This window comes from Podarcis vaucheri (genome assembly GCF_965113315.1).
Source record: "Podarcis vaucheri genome assembly, chromosome: 4".
NCBI lineage: Eukaryota > Metazoa > Chordata > Lepidosauria > Squamata > Lacertidae > Podarcis > Podarcis vaucheri.
Window position 1 is genome coordinate 61,195,775 of NC_138762.1, and position 21,053 is coordinate 61,216,827.

Below are 21,053 nucleotides of genomic sequence, written 5' to 3' on the forward strand. Positions count from 1 at the left end.
TTTAGACCACAGCACCACCCGCGTCCCCTTCACGTATACTTAAGGCAAAGTTAAAAATTATTTGTTGCTCCAAGTATGATAAGTGTACTCTGGGCAACAAACAGTCCTTGAAGTAGACTATTTTCATTCTTGCTGTGGAATGCAAGGTCGTATTTTAGTTTCTGTGTTATCATGGTTGGACTGAAGCTGGAAAATGCATGCAATTTGTGGTGGTAGATTTGGAATGCAAGAAAGACCTGAAATGGCCTTATCCTGAGGAGTTGTAAGGAAAGCTTGCATGAAACACACACATGCAGCAGATGGTTACTTGACTTCACCATCTCTGTAAATTCAGGGTCTCCTTTTTGCCTGGTTTTTAGATGTAGGGAATTCCCAGATTGTTAAAGGAGGGAAATGACCTTGTTTTAGGCTGATATTCCTGTGTGCTTTCTTATCTGTAAGAAGAACTGTCTTTGATTTAAAGCTCCCCTCCTCCCCAAACAGATTCTCAGTAGGTAGCAAACTGGTACGGAATGCTAATAAAAAAGTTTAGTGAAGTCATCTTCTATCAGGCTCTTGCGGTAGAACAGAAACTTTCCCCCTATATTTGACTTCTTAGTTGCTGGACTTATCAGTCAGTTGGGTTTTGTTTTGTTTTTAGCCCTATTTCAATTTCACATAGAGACTGGTTTGTTGACCAAATCCCTGTGTGTATTCCTGCCCCCCCTCCCTCTGGGCCCTTCTGTTACTGCTGATTCTGAACTGCAAGTGTAGCACACATGTGGGCATAATGTGTTTTCTAAAAATCCACTCTTGATAGAATGGGTTGGTCCAAACACCTGAACTTGTTTTAGAAACTGGACTTAGGCTGATTCACATCTCTAACCCAAATCCTAAGTGAGAAGGTGGTGGCATCAGAGGAAATGGTAGAGAACCTATTCAGCAGATTTTTGTTATGGTTCAGATCAAAAACAGGTTAACAGCCTGGAGTGTAATCCATCTGAGGTCCACTGGAGCTCTTGTTATTCAAGACCCATTGGGACTAATGATAGTTATATGGGAGCTGTGCTTGATGGTTGTATGCCTTAGTGTTTCGTTTAAATGGTTGGTCTATTGGTTTAAGCTTGGTTTGCAAAATTCTTATGTAACTATGAATTAATACTCCAGAGTATGGGTATGCAAACTAAGGCCTGGGGGCTGGATCCAGCCCAATCGCCTTCTAAATCCAGCCCACGGACGGTCTGGGAATCAGTGTGTTTTTACCTGAGTAGAATGTGTCCTTTTATTTAAAATGCATCTCTAGGTTATTTGTGGAGCATAGGAATTTGTTCATCCCACCCCCAAATATAGTCCGGCCCCCCACAAGGTCTGAGAGACAGTGGACCCAGCCTCCTGCTGAAAAGGTTTGCTGACCCCTGCTCTAGAGTCATATTTCAGGTTTACTTATAATCTTCAAATCATGAACTTTTCTCTGGGCTAGCAACATCCCAATCCTCTAAATATTTGCAAGAAGCTTGCTTGTATTCACTAATGAAGCTTTATACAAAATTAGAGCGAATGCTTTCTTCCAGCATCCATCAATAGAACATCGAATAATAAAAGACTATGAATTACCACCAGTCAAGTCTTTATACCAGAGGAAAAATAAGTCTTAGTATTTTCCTTCTTTCCAAGTTTGCAGATCCAAACTTTTTGTAGATTTGATCCGGTGTTGTGTGTCTTGCTCATCATTTTTTAATGCAAACAAAATTTTATACCTCATTTTCTTCATTATCTGTAAAAGATCATATATTTCAGCAAAGTCACACATGCTAAAAAAAGGAAGTTTCATTTTGTGTGTCATCTTGAGATATACACCCCCTTTAAAAAAAAAATCTCACACTAAGAACCGCCTAGAACTGTGTTAAGGGAAACACCTGTTTAGATTGCTGGTCATCATGAGTTCATCAAAGCTAATGTTTGGAGCATGATGTTGTTCTCTTCACCCTATAATCTCAATACATGTTGAACCCTTCCTATAAACCAGTCCCAGGCAAACCTTGTTTCAATGTAACCAAAAATATTATGATAGGAGGGTAACCTAGTCCTATTAATCTACTGTCAGTTTTATCTGCATGTAAATCTAACTCATAATAATAGCAACAACACTAAATATTGTGTAGATGCTTGTGCTTTGACGTCATCAAGTTTCAATGTAAACGAGCTGCTCCTGTAAATTGGCTCAGTTTAACCCTCACTGTTTTATAATCTTCCTTTGCTGGGTTTCAAAACTCATTTCAGTCTGCTTTTTGAAGTAGCAGGTGTCAGGCAAACTTTTAAGAAGGGGGCTGATGGAAGGAGAAGATAAGGCAGGCAGCAAAATGGAAGAGGAGGAAGTTAAGCGGGTGATAAGATTGATGGGATAAATTAGAGCAGTGTTTCCCAAACGTTTTTGGGCAACGGCACACCTGTTTACCGGGAAAAAATCTCGCGGCACACCACCATTAAAGCCCCGCCCCGTGACGTCAGCGCGCAGCGTCACGCCGGGAGGGACGCACAAAAGTGAACGTTTTTTCCCTTCCCCTTGCCGGGGTGGGAGGAGGCAGCAGAGCGAGGGACTGAGGGACGGCGGCAGCTGAGGCGGCGGCGGCTGTTGTGGTGGTGGCGGCGATAGCGGGCGGAGGAGGAGCCGTCGCCGGGAGTTGCTGCTGCTGCTGTTGCTGCTGCTGCCCGGACATGCCGGCCTCCTCCTCCTCCGCTGTCTCGCGCTCCTCCCTTTTGCGCGCGCTGCCCCGCCGCTCGGCACCACCACCGCGGAGCCGCCCCCGGCTCGACGCGGATCCTCGCCGCCGCCGCCTCTTGCCGCCCGACTCGCCCGCCTCCCTCCCACGGCACACCAGCCGGTGTCTCACGGCACACTAGTGTGCCGCGGAACACCGGTTGGGAAACACTGAATTAGAGGAGGAATGTGCAGGAGGGTGGGAACAAAGGAGACCAGAGGCAGATACATGAGAAGAGGGCTCTGGCTGCATCCTTTAAAAAACCCTTATCTACAGAGAAAGATAATGTGGGAAGGGCAAAGAAGCTTTAACAGGATTGCACAGGGAGAAAAAAAAGTTTTTAAAATTTAAAAATTCAAGGTTCAAGGCGTGGGATCCTTCTTATGCATTGTTGATATACAACTTTGATTTTTTTAGGTCTAGTTCAGAAATGTTTGTCTGTTGGTTGAAGACTGTGGTTTTTGTTATATTGTATATATCCTTGACTAAGGTTAAGCATAATCTTGAGGATACAAAATGTCAGCCAAGTTTTCAAGGCCTGCTGCACAAAAGGAAGAGAGTTGTAGACTTTTTGAAGACGAGTGGCATTGCAATATGTTAACTGCACTACTAAATCCCCAAATACGTGGATACTGGTGGTGTCATAGGTCAGAGAGGGCCACCTTCAGCGTCAGCCTAATTTCATGCAGGTTGCAGGGGCGGGAAGCAGAGAGAGTGAGCAAATCGGATTGGCCCTTCTCCCTTTTCACTCTGGCCCTCAGTATGTGGCCCCTGATTAATTACTCTCCAGGGAACGTGACTCTCAACAGAAAAGGGTTTCCCATCCCTGCAATAAGTGTTTCCAGCAGTTCAGGTTATGGTGTGTCGTCACACTCTGTAGTCTTTCATTCCCTGGGTTTGAATTAATTCATGACAACTGGTTATTTTGCATCATGAGGGAAAAAAAAATATTTTGCATCATACCTTCTTTTCCTAGTGAAATACCAGCAATATTACTGTATGTCTAGTTTTCCTATTGGTCCTTGATGTAATAATATTCATCCTTACCAAAATCCATAGTTGTGTCTAAACTTTTTCATCTACTTCGTAAATTCTCTTTACAAGCACGCACTTGGTGCTACAATTGCTCCGAAGAGATGGAAGCAATTGCGCAAGATGCTCGTTGAGTTAGTGATGTGGTAACCCTTTTTGTTTTTTGTTTTGTTTTAAATGAAGGTGATTTTCATAATACAGAGAGCACGCAGGACCACGGTTTTGAAGTTCCTGAGGAGAAAGGTCCTCCAGCAGACAGTTGTGTGGAGAGACTCACTGTATATGAAAAGGCCAGCGACCAGTCCGCAGAAGATGTCAACCAGGCCCTGTGCCCCCACCAGGACAGGAAGCGTAAACATTCTGGTGAGAAAATGCAGAACGATGGAAGCCTTAAAGAAAACTTTGTAGAGGAGCAGGAAGATGAATTTGCATCAAAAGCAAAAAAGAGGAAGAACTCCAAAGGTAACCCGGCCAAGTTGGTCACTCTTTAAGGCATGGCTTGTGAAGTGAACACTCTTTGGATTAACCTATGTCCATTTATGACCTGTGTTGTGCCAATCCCAAATCCTCGCCTGAATTATGTTTGGGTACCTACAAGGTACAAGAATAGTCATTGGACAACGTAATCTTTGGCCAATGCAAATTGCTGTAGTGCATGCAAACCCCTCCTGAGCTAATCTTTTAAAAATGCATAGTGTGGTGGTGAAGCTGAAACAATCTGCCCCACAAGTGAACTATAGCTTTTGTTTCAAGTTGAGGGCCTTTTGATTAATTTTTAGTTATTTTTCCATTAGATGACTGGCCTGAGAGGGAAATGACAAACAATTCCTCTAACCACTTAGAAGAGCCCAATTGTAATGAGGTGACCAACCTGAAGGTGTGCATTGAATTAACAGGGCTCCATCCCAAAAAGCAGCGTCACCTGCAGCATCTTAGGGAACTGTGGGAGCAGCAGGTGTCACCAGAGAGATCCCCACCCGGCAAGTTGGGCCGGCAAAGCAGGAAAGATTTAGCTGAGGCTGTTCAGCCAGAGGCCACTGCAAAGGTCAAAGACTGCACAGAAGAAAGGCACACCAAGAAAAGGTCAGAGGTCAAAAGCAATAGAAGTTGGTCTGAAGAGTCCCTCAAAACAAGTGACAATGAACAAGGTATGCAGAGATTACTAGGGAAATCTAGCATTACTTAGTGACGCATGCTGCCACCAGTGCTAAGAAGCTGTCAGTAGTTTTTTGGGTAGAAGTTTTATATTATATTATATATAATATAAAATTTTACTATGATCATATAAAGGACTTAAAGTGCCACTATTAAACCACTTATGCTTGTTTTGCCAAATCTGTAGTGTGTGGTGCTAATTGTGTTTTAATGCCACATCCTAGATGTGTGTGCTGTCTGTGTCGTGTGATTCCCTCCCCGCTTCAAATTGGGGGGGGGAGAGAATACCAAAAACCTAAAATATTTTTGTCTGTAGGTTCTTTTTGGTCATTTTTGCTTTTAGATATTCTTAACAGTTTTTGACTTCATAACAGTCCCCCCTTCATCTTTACCAGTCAGGAATGATTTTGATTTCATAACAATTTTTGACACATATGAATGAGAGTAGATTAAGGAAGATAGTATGAAGAGTACTGCGTCTTTTAACCACTTGTGGGAATTCACTGCTCCATTAGGTTTGAACTTCTGAGTTAATTTTTTCCTGCTCTGGAAAGCTGCAGGGAAGAAAGAGGCCTCCTTGTGTTCCAGTCTCTTTATGACAGGAAAGGTGCACAGGTGTCTTTTCCCAAATCTTTTCCGCTTTGTGGTTAAATGCAGACTAGCTGAGTTCTTCTACCTAGCCTGCTTTACCACTTCTTTCTTCTCTTTCCTAATTAGTCGTCGTCAGTTTTGTATATGCTGCATCTTCTACACATAGATTGTACTGAAAACCAGTTCACAGGAAATAAAATGACAATTTAAATATAATGACAAGCAATGTAGCTGTCATACACAATAAAAATCTGTAGAAACCTACTATAACATTGAAATGTAAGATTTCATCTCCAACTGGGAGCAGGTCTTTGGGAAAGAGCTTCTGAGGGTCAAATTATATGTTATGTTAAATTCTTGTTTAACCCTTTCTCCTTGCACTGTTGTTCTGACTAATATCGCTCCTCAGAGCTGCTATAGGTACCAACAGCAGGTTCCCTGTAAGAGCAAATAGCAGCTGGAGAAGGGAGGGATTTTAATCAGGACCGTGGTGCAGGGGGAAAGGGTCAATGCCCTTCCCATGTGCTGTACTCCAGATCGCAGCTGCTGTGTCTTAAAATAAAAACAAAACCTGAAACATATTAAATCAAATCATGCATTTAATGTAACACATAGTTTGGCCTCTACCATTTCAGACCGTGATAGGCAGAGTTTTGGTTTTTTGTTTTTATATGGGAGAAAATTCTGTTATTGAGAGCAGAGATCTGAATCGTTGAATGTTCTCCCATACAAAAAGACTCCCTGCGCCCGGAAAGCAATCATATGGAAAACGAGCCTTCTTTGCAACATGCTAGTTTTCCAGGTATGGGGAGATTTATTTATTTTTGGAACAGAGGAACATTGAAGTGCAAGCCCCTACTTCCTGCTTGAAAAGTAAAGCCACAAGTTTCACCCTGGTGAAAACTAGGCCTAAGTCTACAACAGCTGGAGGATTCACCACTTTCTTATGCGTTTTTTAAAAGTTTTTTTAAGACAAGAGAATCCTTCATTAGATAGACAGATCAGACTCATGAGTCAAGCCCTTGGTTTCTATTCCATCCATACATTGCTTGATCTTACAGAAACAGAATTTAAGAAACCTTGATCTGATGCACTGTGAATTCAGATACTGTTCTAACTCTAAAACCACAGCGAGTCATTCATTTTTATTCATTCCAGTTGTTCTGTTGGTCCCTTTTGGGTTCTGTAGAAGTTTAGTTCTGATTCCTCTTACCTGAAAATTGTCATGTAAACAAACTCATCATGAACCTCTTTGCTTTCTTTACATTTCCTTCATGTCTTGGGGAATCCTTTTCTCTCTTCAGGCATGGTCAGTAGAATGTTACAAAAGTGGAATGAACATTGAAACTACGAGAAATGCATTGTTGGTATTTTAGAGAAGCTGAAAAGGTCACTATATCCTGTTTCTGTACACGACATCCTTGCAAAAGGCAACTCTTGAAAGTTAGGTCCTTGCAATGCAGCAAACAGGAGAGACAGCTGCTTAATGGTTAAGAGCCATACAACACTGAGAAATTGCTGTTTGGATCTATGAATCCCTTTTCAGAATGCTGCAAGAAACAGACCCAATGCTTTCCTCATTTTTGGTGCACAAAGGGAGACTTTTTCAAAGGCAGAAATGGGAATTGGGCACTCAACCAGCGTTTCTGATTATGGAAACCGTTTCTGTGTCCTTTGAATTTTACACTCCACTCTGCTCTACAAAAAGCAAAAATGGGTTTCCTGAGGTGGAAAGGTTTCAGCAGTTCTATACCTGAAAGAGCAGTATATTCCCACTTTGCTAGCATGTCATTACAGGTAAGGAAGCCTCTTCTCTCATCTGCATCCATATAAACAAGTACACTGAGAAGGAGGCCTGATTCATATCTACTTTGCCACGATGCTTAGATGGTGCAGTGCTAGACTGTGTGGTTGTTTACTGTGCTTAGATCTCAGAACAGCTAACTTTGTTTAGCAGATGTACCCGCCCATTACAATTACTTTTTATTGCTTATAGTCCAAATGTGGAATTGCTTAATGTGAATGTAAAAGTTTTAAAATAATGTTAGGTGTGTGTGTTCTCTTTCCTTTCAACACACTATGCAATGTACAATGCCTTTCCTCCCCATTTAGGTATCCCTCCATTCCCAGCATCTCCGCACATGAAGACACTTTCATCTACCAATATAAACAGCAAAAGGCAAGCCCAGCCAAGCTGTACTCCAGTTTCAAGGTTGGCTGCCAAGCAGCAGAAAATTAAAGAAAACTGGAAGACAGATGTGCTGTGCACAGACGAGGAAGAAGATTTCCAAGCTGCATCCCTGCTGCAGAAACATGGCGACTGTGAGAAGCCACCAGGGAAACGTCAGTGTAAAACAAAACATTTGGCACTGCAGGAGAGGAGAAGGAGGTCATCCCTGACAGGAGATGATGTCACTGATCTCGAAAGTGCTGAGGAGAAGGTATCTTTATTTCAACCCAGTTGTCCCACTAATATTTCAGGTTTGGCTAATATCAGCCACTTTAAATGCTTAGCTTGTTGTCTTATGTAGTGGTACTTCCAAGCCCTTTCTGTTTACTTTAAAACACATTGTATTGTTCTGCAGAGCTCAATCCACTTTACTCCAGGACAAATCTGTGAGGGCTCCTCCGATTCTTTCAGGATTTTGATCTTAAACTTTTAGATGGTATAAATCTAGAAGCCGACACTACTACACTTTTTAAAAGAGAGAGAAGGGGAAATGGATTTTCAATGAATTATTAAGGATGGATGGGTGGGGTGTGGAATCCAGTAATGATTTTGACAGGTCATAGTTAATGAGGAGAATCTGGAAGCGACCAGAGACTCCTTCAGACTGTGACTCTTCGCCAGTCAAATCACATGAGCAGGCATTGTACAATCGCCTGCAGCAGCAGAGTCCCTCATTATTGCCTGTCTCTTCAGCCCTCACAGCTGCAGATTGCAAGTGCCCCTCAGGAGACTCCCCCAAGTCGTCCCATGCCGCCAGAAGCCCGAAGGCTTATTGTCAATAAGAACGCTGGAGAAACTCTTCTGCAAAGGGCAGCCCGACTGGGATACGAGGCAAGCATTGTTTCTGAAGTTCACTACTCTGAATTACAATGTGGAAGATGCTTGGTGTCACACATAATTCTGACTGTGCACGTGGTTGGAGTCTCTCTTTGTGCTCCTTCTCAACATGTCGAAATATCTCCAGGCTCTCTGTTCTGTTTCTTTATTCAAGCGTGCAATTAGTATATTTTGTGAGCAGGGCTAGGAAAGAAACAATATAAACCCCTGTAAGTTAATAACCTTGAGCCTGAATAGGCGCCAGTCATTTTCTTTTCTTTTTTTTTTTTCAAATTCTTTTTATTATTCTTTCCATAAAGAAAATAAAAACAGACATGCGCATAGATAAAGCAAAACATAGTAAAGAAAAGAAAAAGGAGAGAAAAAAAAAATTACAAACGGATTAAATAGAAAAAATACACAAGTTTTCTTATTTTCATAGTTCTCCTATAACTAAGTTGAAGGAAGTCCTCAAAGAAACAGGCGCCAGTCATTTTCAATAAGAAGTCAGTTCTTGATGTGCTTTGCAGGATGGGGATCGTGAGTAAGTAGTGGGGGTGGGGATAGATACCCTGATACACAGCCAAAGTTAACATATATGCTGCATTTCTGGAAGGTTAATTACCGGCACAGCTTTGGCAGTGTGAGAGTGTGGACACGCTTCATTTCAGGGCTGCTTTTGAACTTCGCATTTTAATGTTATGAATATATATTTTGTGATGCATTCCCATATTTGAAAAACAAACTGGCATTTAGAGCTGGTAAATCACTGGGACTTACAGACTTCAGGTGAAAATAGTCATATGTACAAATAGTTTGGAGATCAGACTTATTAACAAAGCAGCTCTATAGGTGCCTATGTCTATGGGTTTATTTTCCTTTCTACATTTTTAGACATTGCTTGTAAGAATGCTGCCATCCTTAAAATGCTATATATATAGAGGGGGGGGGATGGGTCCTGACGAATCCTTCTGTTAATTTTGTTTTATGGAAAGGTTTTGTTTACTTCTACCTGCAGCAATAAAATGTGAGATCTTCAAAAGCAGGGGTGTGGACTGGGGAACCGGTGGCCCTCTATATGTTGCTGGACTCCAGCTCCCATAAACCCCAGGGATGATGGGAGTTGCTTGCTTCCAGTGGTGGTTCTAGAGCTTAGTGAAGAACAGGTCAATCAGAACTTTACCTGTTCTGATCCTTAATCAAGAAGCAGTCAACTTGCTGTACCCCTTTTCCTTGATGAAAAAGAGAAGAGAATCAGTTCAGTATGTTGAAGCCTGTGTTGAGGGGCTAGATAGCAATGTGGCATACTGAAATATGGGTAGTGGTTATATATGGTGCATTTAACTTATTGTGTAGTAGGGCAATGTGGCATCTTGTATATGGGAAAAGTCCAGTGATTAAAGTCACAATCAGACAATTTCATTCTCCACCGCATCATGGAGCACTTTCTAGTCTTGTTGTGTTGGATGAGTTTCGGTTAGCAAGACTTATGGACAAGGTGGTTGACTTGGTTTGGGCAACTACTTCTGCTCTTCTCCCTTGATGCTCATGGTTTTTTACAACAGCAGGGTTGACCACATCAGAGAGGTGATTAAAGCCTCCTTGCAAGAGGGGGTGGGCCCCCCCACCTGTCAAAAGGAGATAGTGTTAAGACCACTCCTTAAGAAACACTCTATGGATTCAGAAAATCTCCATAGAAATTGGTCAGTCACTAATGTTTCCTTCTTGGGCAAGGTTCTTGTGGGGTTGCAGGACAGATCTTGGGTATCCTGGGTGAAACCAATCTTTTAGTTCCATTTCCGTTGGGATGTAGGCTTCCTTTGGATTACCCTGTTAGGAGAGAGACAGAAAAGTGTGTTCCTGTTGCCGCTAATTTATTTCTTAAGGGCTTTTGACACCATTGGTCATTCTGTGCTTCTGGAATGACTGTCTGAGCTGGGGTTAGGTAGCACCACTACCAATCTAACTTGGGTGGTTGTTTTCAGAGGGTGGCGTGTGCTGGTTTTGACCTATGTGGCTCAGCACCCCAATTCCTCAAGGGCCTCTTCTCCCCACATGAAGCAACCCAGACCCTACTCTGTGTGACCTGCTGTGGGAGGTGTGGAGGGTGGCAACAGGAGAAGGAGCCTTTTCCATGGTGGCCCCTCTCCCCTGTTAATGGGGTGTGCTCTCCAGGAAGGCACACCAGTGCCTGTTTCTAGGTACCAGGCAGAGCCATTCTTATTCACCTAGGCCTTGGGATCTTAATTTTAGCAGGGTGTGGTGGATCTGGAGCTGTTTTTATGTATGTTAGTTGTGTCTGCTGAGTGCCAATGGGGTGTGTAGGAACAGAATAGAAAAGGAATGGTTGGCTGACTAGGAGCACTCCCATGCTGCAGCATTTTGTTGCAGGACCCACTTGTCTGTGTAGGATCTATAGGTGTTAGTAGTGGAGACAGTTCTGAACCTCTGTTCTTCAGCCACATTGGACTTCTGAGGATGGACATTGAGCATGAACAACAAGAGTTCAGCGCCACCTTATTTGTATATGTAACAACATTTTACATGAGACGCCCTTGGAAACGTTCTGCTTTTATAGCTACCACATGCCACTGGGAATCTTTCCTCTGACTTTGACGAGGTGTCCCATAGCTTAATTAATTCGAACTGTATTCCACGAGGCTTCAAGGAAAACAAATAAGGACAGTGCTGAAGACCCTTTCCAGAGTAAACAGCGGCAAATACCAGATTAAAACTCCTCCTGAAACAGCTGTACTGAATGCACAGTTTGACGGGGAAAGGGAGAGGCATTCCTAGGTGGTACTCTCTGTGTTTTGACTTAGAGATATCAGTTACATGTCTCCTTTTCCTTAATCATGTCTGCTCAGGGCCAAACGAGATGTGATTGTTTCAGCTCAGTTTTGTGTATTGAAACACTCTGTTAGGAGGAGGATTTTAATAGCAATGTGAGTGTAGTAGGTTGGGTGCCGACTCCACTGTGTACCTATTGCTTACCTCTTCATGGACCTTCTCTCCAGAAGCTTTTTGCTTGGTTGTGTTTCAGAGCTTGGCTGTGAAGATATGGGTGCCTGTGGGGCTGGGGCGGGCAAGAGATGCACCGTAATGCCCAGATCACCAACTTTTATGGCACTTTTAGAACCCAAAATGTGCAGCCCGATTGTGGAAACTCTAGAGAAGAAACACCTTTGCTTGCTTTTCACTTTTCCACCTTTTATTCTGGTCTTCCCTGGTGGAGAAGGGGTTGCTGCCCTATAGAAAACAATGCATTTATCCAGGATTCGAGTGTAGCTGTGATTGGGGAATAGTGTATCAAGTCAAAAGCAGCAGCAAAGCCAGGAGTTCATTGTCTTTTGAACTTGGGAAAACTCTTACTTAAATTAAAACAATTTTAAAAGCAGTTTGCCCAATACCAAGCAGATAAAAGTCCTTCCTTGTTATACCCATGTTGCAGGACTATGGCTGTAGCCGAGAGAGCAATAAGCTACACCAGCTGCGCAAAGTGTTGTTGCACCTATTTTGGAGGGATTTTGTGTAGTGCATGTCAACCCTCAAATGTTGTCCAGTGCTATCCTGGTGTGTGCGGTTTATTTTTTTAGAGAGAGATGCAGCTGGCAGGGAGGGTTGTGAAATTGATTATAGCAGCAGTGCCATTCATTAAGGGCTGGAGGTGTGTGGAAGGAGCAGGGAAAGAATTGCAGGTTTCAGCAGTGAGTGGAAAGATGTTGCCTAGAAGAAAGTCGGATGTATAAATTGAAAAACAACAGAGAAATAGACCTGGACCCCAATTTTTCCAGAGGCCATATCTACCCAGGTCTCTTTGCCACTACTCAGTCAACAGATCTAGTTTGATGCTAACTATGTTTTATTTATTTCTTTGGAGTAATAAATTAACACTCTCTCCCCCGCCTCCCTCCCATCACCTTGCAGATGTGTAGGCAGAAGTTAATGGCAGATAAGCCATAGGTGAGGGAAAGTCTGTACTCAACACCTGTACATTGCTTTAAAGTCAGGCATGCACACTCTTTTCTCTCTCTGTGATTTGGACAGTTTACGTGTTTACAACATGCACAACTGTTGTCAGGACTAGATTGGCCCTGCACTGGTGTGCAGCTGGCAACCTTTCAAATGACCTCTCTGATGTGACAGGCAAATCAGCTGAAATGCTATAGTCCATAAGACTGCCAGAAAAGTGTCTCAGACCCACAATACAACAAAGTTTTGAGATTTGTTGACAAACTTGTTTTCTTCATCTTTTAAATAGAAATTGACAGGGAATATATTATCTAGAGGGATGTTAAAATAACTTGGTTTTTGTGTGGTGTTTTTTGTATGACCTTTCTAGTTTTGTTGTTGTTGTTTTTTAAATAAAATTTCTCACCCAAGTGTGTGCTCTCAACTTTTTCCCTGTTATTGTACAGGAACATGCTAGAAAAGTCAGTGAATTTGTGAGCGGTGGTGAGGGGTGTGTGTGCATTGTGGATAGGGTTGTAGACAGGAAATCCGAGGTTTTCTTCATGGTTTCCCCAGAGGAATGGGGTTTTGCTGGTAGAATGCATTGCAGGCCTCAGCCTAGGAAAGTCTGTTGGCTGCCATGATACTTTGGCTGCGAGGGATATTTGCTCATAGGCGTTGCGTTTCCAAATGCCCTTCTTATCTGACTGCTTTATAGAAGGACTCCCCCTGGAACATTCCTCTTCTCTTCCCCCTCCCCAATTGAAACACTTCCCAGATGAATTGTGCCCCTCCCTCCTGTTTTCTTTAAGTGATAACCTCTGGTGTTAAAGATATCTCCATAGCAACAAACAGTTTCTTTTCTCCACCCTTCCTGCCTTTCTCCAGGAAGTGGTTCTGCATTGTTTGGAAAACAAGGTCTGTGATGTAAATCACTATGACAGGGCTGGCTGTTGCATTGTAAAGAGACTTTAGGCACATTATTCTTTCAGTGAGTTCCTTTGCTGACTTGGACGGAGGATGATGCACAGAATGCTCTGTGGATCCGTACACATGGAACATGGATCTAGAGAGGCAGCCTGCCACACGTACTAAAGCAGCAAATGAGACATGCACACACCCCTCTCACACGCAGACACACACATTAAATAGGATTCCCGTTTCTACTAGGCTAGAATGCATCACTTTCTAGCTGTCACGGAAGCATTGAAAATAATTCTGTGCTTTGGTTGGTGGAAACTGAGATGACTTTATAAATAACTATGCATCTTATAAATAACAACACAAGGTTGCATGAAAATGGCATATGGGCTAGAACTGGCCAGTAGGTGTCATGGTGAATGCAGTTTTAAACTCTCTATATTGGGGTTTCCAACCCTTTTGGAAGCTAAGGGGCACATTTGGAAAATCTTAGAAACTGTCATGTGATGGCAAAATACACGTGTTGCAGAAGAAAAGCTGGTGATACACCAAAATCCGACAAATAACCCACATACTTCCTAAAACAAATAAAACACAAAAAGTTGGGCTCTCCTTCTCCCAAACAAAATTCTCACAATCCAACGACAAAACCAGGCAAGGCAATCTGCATCCAAACAAAAGAAAAATCCGTTCTCTCTTTCTCTTTCTCTTTGGCGATCACTCGTAGCTGAGTAAGATTGTCTTCCATAAACACGGTTTTAACAATGAGTCCGTATCACAAACACACAGAGCCCCCTCCAAAAAGCAGGTAACCTCAACATACAAACACAAAAATCAGGTGAAAGACACACCAAGAAACAAAACAAACAAACAAAAAAATGCTGGCAAAGTGCCATCATTTGGGACCCAGAGGCTTTCCTAGTGGAAAGGAAGGTAAAAGAGCCAGGATAGGGTGCCTTTCCAGTCAATTTAGCATCACCAGTAGTAATGAAGAAGCCTTTTTTTTAAATAGAAAAATTAGAGTCAGGGGGCTATGGTGGTCACCAAGTGGGCATCATGATGCCTGAGGGCATCACAATGGGGAATCGGGGAATTAATGGGCATAGCCAAGGGGGGCAGGAGGGCAGCTGCCCCCCTAAACCAGGACCAGGTAAATAAATAGAAATACTTAACTAGCCGTCCAATTGCATCACAGAAAATTCTGTTCTGTCCCCCCCAACATAAAGCCTGCCCCTCTAAAATAAATCCTGGCTACACCCTTGTCTATATTCATCAATCTTTTTTTTTTTAGAATGATATTTATTGAAAAAAGAATTTTTTAAAAAAATTACAAAGAATATATATATATATATATATATATATATATATATATATATATATGCAGGTTTTGGTGTCTTCGGGTGTCTTCCCGTGTAAGAGTCGGGGTGTCTGTGCGACGTTTCGACGAGGTCTCACTCGTCATCTTCAGGCTGGTGCTTTCGGCTTCTTGTTACTGGAACAGAGCAGAGTCTGGTGTTTGAGTTCCTATAAATACTGTTGAGGGGTGTGGTGTATAGCCTCCAACGTTCTGGGCAGAGAGGAAGTTCCTAGATTAGTGTGCCTTTTCTTCTTTTGTTCCTTAATTACTTGAGGGATATCTTGGGTGATTTCATGAGTGATATTCTGAATACCACTGGGTGGGTCATTAAGTGTAGATTAGTTGCTAAAGCTTTCGTGTCTTGACCTCTTGAGCTTGTGAAGAGTTTTTCTGAGAAGATGGCTGTGCTGCATTTAGTTGTGCTCTGGCTTGGCTTCGTGTATAGGGGCGAGCTGTGGTTTTGTGCCTTGTGCCAGCCAGATCTGTGTAGGGATTGCAGGGGGGTGCAGCATCCGGAGGTGCCACTATAGTTTGGCTACTGGATGGAGTCTGTAATATGTCTGTGGAGAGGGTCTGGGTTTGGGTCTGGTGTGGTTGATTGGTGACGGCGTTCTGTGTGCCTCCATCCAGTAGCCAAACTATAGTGGCTAATCTACACTTAATGACCCACCCAGTGGTATTCAGAATATCACTCATGAAATCACCCAAGATATCCCTCAAGTAATTAAGGAACAAAAGAAGAAAAGGCACACTAATCTAGGAACTTCCTCTCTGCCCAGAACGTTGGAGGCTATACACCACACCCCTCAACAGTATTTATAGGAACTCAAACACCAGACTCTGCTCTGTTCCAGTAACAAGAAGCCGAAAGCACCAGCCTGAAGATGACGAGTGAGACCTCGTCGAAACGTCGCACAGACACCCCGACTCTTACACGGGAAGACACCCGAAGACACCAAAACCTGCATATATATATATATATATATATATATATATATATATATATATATATATATATATTCATCAATCTTAATTGTTCTTCACAAGCTTCTGCAATGTGTTTTTTTTCCAGGATTCCCAATTTCAGATCCAAACTAGTTATGTGCTATCAGCCACATGTTGTGAAATTCGACAGAGAAGGCTGAGATTTCTATGAATTGAATAAATCATGTTTAAAGAGTTAATGAGGCATTTAATTAATTAACCATAAAACTCTACATTGTTACATCTCGTGGTTAATGACACTGGATGAAATCCACTGGGAACTTCTCTAGTTCTGTGGCAAGAGGCTGAGTGTACGCAGAATGGGTGCCCTCCTTCAGGGACCTTTGTGCAGATTGAATGAATGGGAGTTAAGCAAAGGCATGTGCTGGGGGTTTATGGGGTGGGGTTGGGGGAATGACAACTACCCCTGACAATTTCTGACGTACGTGTCACTTAAATATAGGCATATGCTTATTACCTGTTGATTTAAAATTGAACAATTAGTCCCAAGTTTTCTGTGCTAATGTTTTTTGTTTGAAAGCCAGAACTCTGGATGGCCCACAGCTCAGTGTGGCACAGTGCACAGATTGGGCACAGAAAGAGGCCCAGGGTGCATCTAGATAAGGTCTTGCAATCTCAAATGGATCATTTAGACACTACAAATGGTTCATTTGCAACCTTAATGAATTTTCTGCAGAAGGGATAAATCCAGCTTAAATGGAGAAAAGTAAGGGCTGAGCAATTAGATGACATTGTGTGGCCGGTGTGAAATGCTTGCATGCATGAGCTCCGTTGATCCCACAACACTGTCAGTCCCTGGGATTTCCAGGCAATGGATTTTGGGTTGCAAGGCTGAGAAAGAGTTAGTTGTCGAGCCTAGCTCTGTTGCAGAGTCTCTGCCAGGCAGAGTAGATGATGCAAGCTAGCTGGACCGATGGCCTGATTCATTACAAGGCAGTTTCATATGTTTAAAAGCACCCTTTTTAAAGTTCAGTTTAAAATTAAACAAGTGGCAGTTGTTTGTACTAACAAACTGCCCACTCACAGATGATTTGGTACTGTTTCTGCAAGCCAGAAATGGAAGGAAATGTATGAAATAACTTTTCCCAGATTTTTATTTTTTAATTGAATTATGTTGCTCATGTCGGTGCTGTTAGTCCCAGCCTGCTGTTTGGACCAGCAGAGAATAGCCTGGGTACCAGACTCTCAGATTCCATAATGGCTGGCATTGGGGTGGGGTGGAGTGGGCAGGGAACACTATCTGGGAGAGCCTTATAAGTCTTCCCCATTTTGACAAGACAGACCTTGTTCATGGTATGTGGCTGAAGCACTTAAACCTACCTAAAAGTCATATGACTGGACTTCTTTCTTTAGCTTGGACAGCCAGTTCATTAGATTCCTGTGATCCACTTTAACCTGGTTAGCAAAGGCCTGCTACACGAACAGCTTCATGCTGTATCCTAGCTACCAACTCCTCAGGTCAGGTATGTGAAGAGTGCAGATTACTGTGGGCTTTCCGGCAGATTTGGAACTGCAAGGATAAGTCTGCGGCGCTGGGGAAATGGGCTCCCTGCATTTCACAAAGTGGACTCTAGTCCGCAGAAGCTTATGCCGTAACAAAATAGGCATCACAATGCTCTTTATTCTCTTTTCTTCTCTCTGCCTTTACTTGAGAACGAAATGGTTAACTGAACTTGTGAAGGGTCCTGCTAAATTGACAGCATTTGTATCGGGTTCCTTTCACAGCACTCTTTGTCACCTACTGAGGGCCAATAGAACAGGATCTGCTATTCCAGGCCTTTGTTCCAGGTGACTGAAGGATCACAGTCTCATTTTTGCAAAACCGCTTCGGTTCCCCCTGCCCCTTACAGTCATGTGGTATACACGTTTTATGAAATAAAAGAACTAATGAAATGTTTCCGTGACTGTCAAGAGCTTGGAAAATTTGCCTGTGAGCTTGATTGTGTTAAGCACTACCTTGGGTTCCATGGTGCAAGAAAGGAAAGATATAAATCCTGGGGTTGGGCTAGATGACCCTTGGGATCCCTCCCCACCCTACAATCCTGTGAAATGTAAGGAGTGTGTATGTGTGAGACACACACACTCCCAATCAATTATCTTGGTGGTTCTTGTTTCCATAAAGGCATCTCAAATCAGTGATAAAAATGTGGACAAAGGACACAGCAGTTAGACTAGTCTACTCCTTACCTTACCTTGGTGGCACTGTGGTCTAAACCACAGAGCCTAGGGCTTGCTGATCAGAAGGTCAGCGGTTCGAATCCCCGCGACAGGGTGAGCCCCCCCTTGCTTGGTGGTCCCTGCTCCTGCCAACCTAGCAGTTTGAAAGCACGTCAAAGTGCAAGTAGACAAATAGGTACTGCTCCGGTGGGAAGGTAAACGGTGTTTCTGTGCGCTGCTCTGGTTTGCCAGAAGCGGCTTAGTCATGCTGGCCACATGACCCAGAAGCTATCTGCAGACAAACGCCGGCTCCCTTGGACAGTAAAGCGAGATGAGCGCCGCAACCCCAGAGTCATCCACAACTGGACCTAACGGTCAGGGGTCCCTTTATCTTTACTCCTTACCTTACCTTACCTCATGGCCAATTTCCATCTTGCACTTCAATGTGCACAGACCACACACTGTGTAGTCCAGCATCATGATGTTGTGTTTCTTTGTCCACGCCAGTGGCTGCCATTGGCATGGAGCAAAGGCAGGGAAACTCACAACATGATGGCTCCATGTCTTCATGGTGTTTGTACACATTGTGGTGCTGGTGTGAAACCTGTGACCCCAGGGAGTAGTTGAGGCATGGATAAGTTAAAGTATAGATCAGCTCTAACATTATTTGGAAGGAATTAAGATTTCTGCAAAGAGGTTTAGTCGAACAAAAGCAGAAGCTGACCTGTTTTCTTCAGAATCTAAAAGAAGAGGAAGGCTTATGATTATACTTTCAGCGGCTACCAACGTTCCATTCTGCCATAGAGGAAATATTCAGAGTTACAATGGCAGCTGTAAAATGTTGGCATCGCCAAGGCATCCTTCTGTTAGTTTTGAAAGTTACTTGTTGGATGTGAACACCCTACATCACAGTCTTAAGTATGTTATTTGCATATTCATTCTGCTCCTGAGAGTTGCTTATAAATAAATGGGTTGAGATTCGGAGCTGGTTGGGTTCTCCGAATCTTCCTTTGGGGGCTAGTGGCTTGTTTTGTTTTTCTAAGTTTTGACTTCTTCAACGGAGAGAAGAGCTGTGTGGTTTCTTCCCTTCTTCCTTTTGTTACTCCTTAATAGCCCAATGAGAAGGGTATTCCCAGCATGTTAAAGTAAAGGTATGCATGTCTCCACAGCAACAAACAACATGGTCTGTTTTCTCTTGCTTCTCTTTTCCAGGAAGTGGTTCTGTATTGTTTGGAAAACAAAGTCTGTGATGTAAATCATCGTGACAATGCTGGTTATTGTGCCCTGCATGAGGCCTGTGCCAGAGGCTGGCTGAGCATTGTGCGACATCTCCTAGAATATGGAGCCGATGTGAACTGCAGCGCTCAGGATGGAACTAGGTTAGCAACACTTCAGTTACTAAGAGTAAACGGCCACTGCTTTTGTCCCGCATTAATACACAGCTGGGTTGATGTCACCAATGGCTTTGAAATTATGTTTAAAAGAAATGTCGCTTTTCTCCAACAGTTGAGAGCTGGAGTCTCTCAAACTTCCGGAACTTGCTAATTGCATTCTAATGCATAAAATTTGGTTCCTCAAAAAATGTTGTGTCCTTTTGCAAATTTAGGCTGCATATCTAGCCACATTTAAATCCTGCTGGAATCAATACAGCCTAGTTTTGTGGGAGGTCCAGGTGGCTAGCCACTCACACTTCTTGTTCTGATATTTGAGAAACTATACTGGACAATAACATTCTGCTAAGAATTTCTAATATATTCCTCCCCTCACCCTACCTTGTACGCTTTAATTTTCTGTGTTAATTCTCTTTGTTATGTGCCTAACTCTTTTTCCATTAGGAAACTGTTTGTGGCTATAATTGTTATAGGAATAGGATCTCTTGCAGTTTTACTGAACTGTTGAAATATATTACTTTTTTGTCCTGTTTATATCTTACTTATACTTCTAAATATCTTTTTAAATATCAAACTGGTCAAAAGTGCAAGTAATTTGTACACCTTATAATTTAGTGTACAACATTGCTTAATTTTACTAATTCTTATCTTTTTCTAATTATTAAGTCCTTCCTCTTTTTCTTTTTGATTCACCAAACATTTCTGTGCATAATGTTGATAATTGTTGCTTTTAAATTACTGTACTAAGATACAAGATGGAGGGCGCCTTTTGGAGTTCTTCCATTTGAATGTTTTATCAATTACCACCAAGCCTGACAGCCCAAGGACATTAAATTAGCATATCTGTGAGCCAAGAGCTCTTAAGTTATTGGTCTTTGCCTATCAACTTGCAATAGTCAAAAGATTTCAAGAAAACACACACAAAAGATTTAATCTTGGTTAAGGCGGCCTATTACTCTTGAGCACTCTGTCATTATCACCTTATCAGGTCTATAGGAACATGCTTCCTGAAAGGAAGAACAGTGAAAGAGGCTTGGACAAGGGGGTCAGCCTCTTTTCTTTTGGCCTTCGGCCCACCCCCTGGCAGGCTGTCCATTGCCCTCCCTGGCCGAGGGTGGGTCAAAGGCCTGCCCAGGTAGGTGGATGGCACCCGCCCAGGTGAACCCCACTCAGTGCCGCAAACCCCGCCCACCTGTGGGGAAGGGAGGGTGGAAATTGTCCCTTCTCCCCATCTAACTAAATAAGAGTCTATGAGGCTGGGCAGGCCCCCCCTGTGTGGGTTTTTTTATTGAGCAGGTCAAGCCATTCAGACCTCCTTAGCACCATAAAAAGAAGGTTCTTGTATCTCCTTGAAAACTGGAGATTCCACAGCCACTTCTTTTCTATAATGTGCCAAGCTCCAGCGGTAGACAGCACCTGTTTTGCATGCAGAAAGTCTCTGGTTCAACCCCCAGGTAAGACTGGGAATGTCCTCCTGTCTCAGACCCCAGAGAGCTTCTGCTGGTCATCACATAGACCATACAGAACTAGATAGGCCCAATGGCCTGACTTTGGGTAAGGCAGCGGGTTCTTATGCTTCTATGTTTTACATTAGCACTGTTTCTTAACACCAGCTTCCTGAGCATTTCTTACATGGCTAAAGGTTGACATACCCTTTCACCTACCAAGCACCAGAATCTCTCATTGCTTTGTGCTAGGGTGCCCTCTAC

General features: G+C 42.9%; 1 protein-coding gene across 8 annotated transcripts in view; it reads left to right on the forward strand.

The window, feature by feature from the left end:
• Positions 1-21,053, forward strand: part of BCOR (BCL6 corepressor) — an 87,924-nt gene that overhangs the window by 57,031 nt on the left and 9,840 nt on the right. For 6 of the 8 annotated variants that reach the window (XM_082219935.1, XM_082219932.1, XM_082219937.1 and 3 more), the window contains 5 exons: positions 3,954-4,232; positions 4,565-4,918; positions 7,629-7,957; positions 8,440-8,577; positions 19,166-19,332. In XM_082219935.1, the coding sequence (XP_082076061.1) occupies positions 3,954-4,232; positions 4,565-4,918; positions 7,629-7,957; positions 8,440-8,577; positions 19,166-19,332 (1,267 nt within the window). The remainder of the gene's footprint in view (positions 1-3,953; positions 4,233-4,564; positions 4,919-7,628; positions 7,958-8,439; positions 8,578-19,165; positions 19,333-21,053) is intronic. The other 2 variants (XM_082219938.1, XM_082219939.1) reach the window with 2 other exon arrangements.